The sequence below is a fragment of the Branchiostoma floridae genome, chromosome 19, assembly GCF_000003815.2.
Source record: "Branchiostoma floridae strain S238N-H82 chromosome 19, Bfl_VNyyK, whole genome shotgun sequence".
NCBI lineage: Eukaryota > Metazoa > Chordata > Leptocardii > Amphioxiformes > Branchiostomatidae > Branchiostoma > Branchiostoma floridae.
Window position 1 is genome coordinate 16,587,335 of NC_049997.1, and position 1,750 is coordinate 16,589,084.

Here is a 1,750-nt window from a genome sequence, read left to right on the forward strand (position 1 = left end):
TTTGCGACTAAGACTTTCTATTCTGTCGTAGGATCACGAAATTTTCAGAGAATGATGTAATTGTAAGCCAAAATTACTGCAACAACTTTTGTGCCATTATCATTTTATATGACGATATGATGACGTCATCTAGTTAATCTCGGCCGCCATCTTGGATTTTGGCTGATGACGTCTTGAAATTAGCATAAATTATGAATATTGAGTCATGAAATTTACGTTGAATTTCATAAGATGTGATTAACAACTGTTATTTGCTAGGAAAACCTTAAGACTTAAATGTTTAATACAAAATTGGAAAATTTCGTAATAAATATGTCTGTCAGAATTCCGTTGCCATGGCAACATGAGAAATGATAAACATACTTTGTTCACTGAAAATGTTTGCTTTCAACATTTTCTAAAAAGTTACCAAGTTTGGTGGCCCTAGCGTAAGCCATTCAGGCACTACACGACATAGAAGTTTGTACAGGCATCAAAAACCTCCTTCCCGGTCTGAATAGCATTGGTGCAAAATGTGGTCCTCATGATCTTTTGCATAAATTATGATAATGAGCTAGAAGTATTCTCACCGAATCATGTCAGACTGTCCCACATAGATTAATGAAACTATACATATATACAAATCACAAAAAGAGTCACACAAAAAACTGTATTTGTACAAAACGTTTTGGGGTCAGTTTTGACCCCATACGGTAATCTACGTCACAAAAAAGCTACGGTGGTTTGAGGGTTAATAAACATTTCTGTACATAGGGAGATCTCCTGTCCCCACGGGCTGTCCTTCCGCATCCCTATCCCAAAACCTGAACAGTACGTCATAAAATCACATCTTAATAAACATTTCTGTACATAGGGAGATCTCCTGTCCCCACGGGCTGTCCTTCTGCATCCCTACCCCAAAACCTGAACAGTAGACCATAAAATCACATCTTAATAAACATTTCTGTACATAGGGAGATCTCCTGTCCCCACGGGCTGTCCTTCCGCATCCCTATCCCAAAACCTGAACAGTAGACCATAAGTAATCTAAGAATGTAAATTCATCTGAGTAGGTAAATGTCATTAAGAAAAAAACAAACAATTCTGATGATGATAATGAACTACATGTAATGTTTATTTGTGTGTAACCAGCACTAAAGATAGTCGGAACCTAAATTTTCGACTGACTGCGAATGGACCTGTCCAGTAGCTTCTGGGATGTGACCTTGGAGACATGTGACTGCAGAGACGGGGGGCGACACAGGTTATCTGGCACCTAGGATCTGTTGTCGTAGTCACATGTCTCCAACGTCTCATCCTGGAAGCTGCTGTGGACAGGTTTTTTCTGTGAACAAGGCTGAGGGAGTCAGCCAACGATTTGTCCCAACTATTTTTTTTTGTTAGTTAGGTTCAGTTGTTTCATATTAACAAATGAAGTAATGAAATCACATCTTTATATTTATAGTCATTTAAGATATGTTATTTCTGTACATACTTTAGGGAGATCCCTTGTCCCCATGGACTGTCCTTTTTCATCACTATCCTAAAAACGAATAATTATATCATTTCATAGTTCACGATTAGACTACAGATATACTGACGCAAGGTACTGGATGCTACCTGAAACATCTGACCATTTCCAAAATCATATCCTGGCAGTTATCTGTTCTTGATAAATAAACTGTTATCTTGAGTAGGGTAAAGGTCCAATAGCCAGAGTTCATTACTTTAATATTTTTGTGCCGATAAATGAACCAAGAAATAGAAACTG

General features: G+C 37.8%; 1 protein-coding gene across 1 annotated transcript in view; it reads right to left on the bottom strand.

Annotated features, from left to right (window-relative positions):
- LOC118406774 (glutamate receptor ionotropic, NMDA 1-like) overlaps nt 1-1,750 on the bottom strand; it is a 30,430-nt gene that overhangs the window by 5,689 nt on the left and 22,991 nt on the right. The window contains exons 16-17 of the mRNA XM_035807089.1: nt 1,569-1,588; nt 1,471-1,487 (exon numbers count right to left, since the gene is read on the bottom strand). Of these exons, the coding sequence (XP_035662982.1) occupies nt 1,471-1,487; nt 1,569-1,588 (37 nt within the window). The remainder of the gene's footprint in view (nt 1-1,470; nt 1,488-1,568; nt 1,589-1,750) is intronic.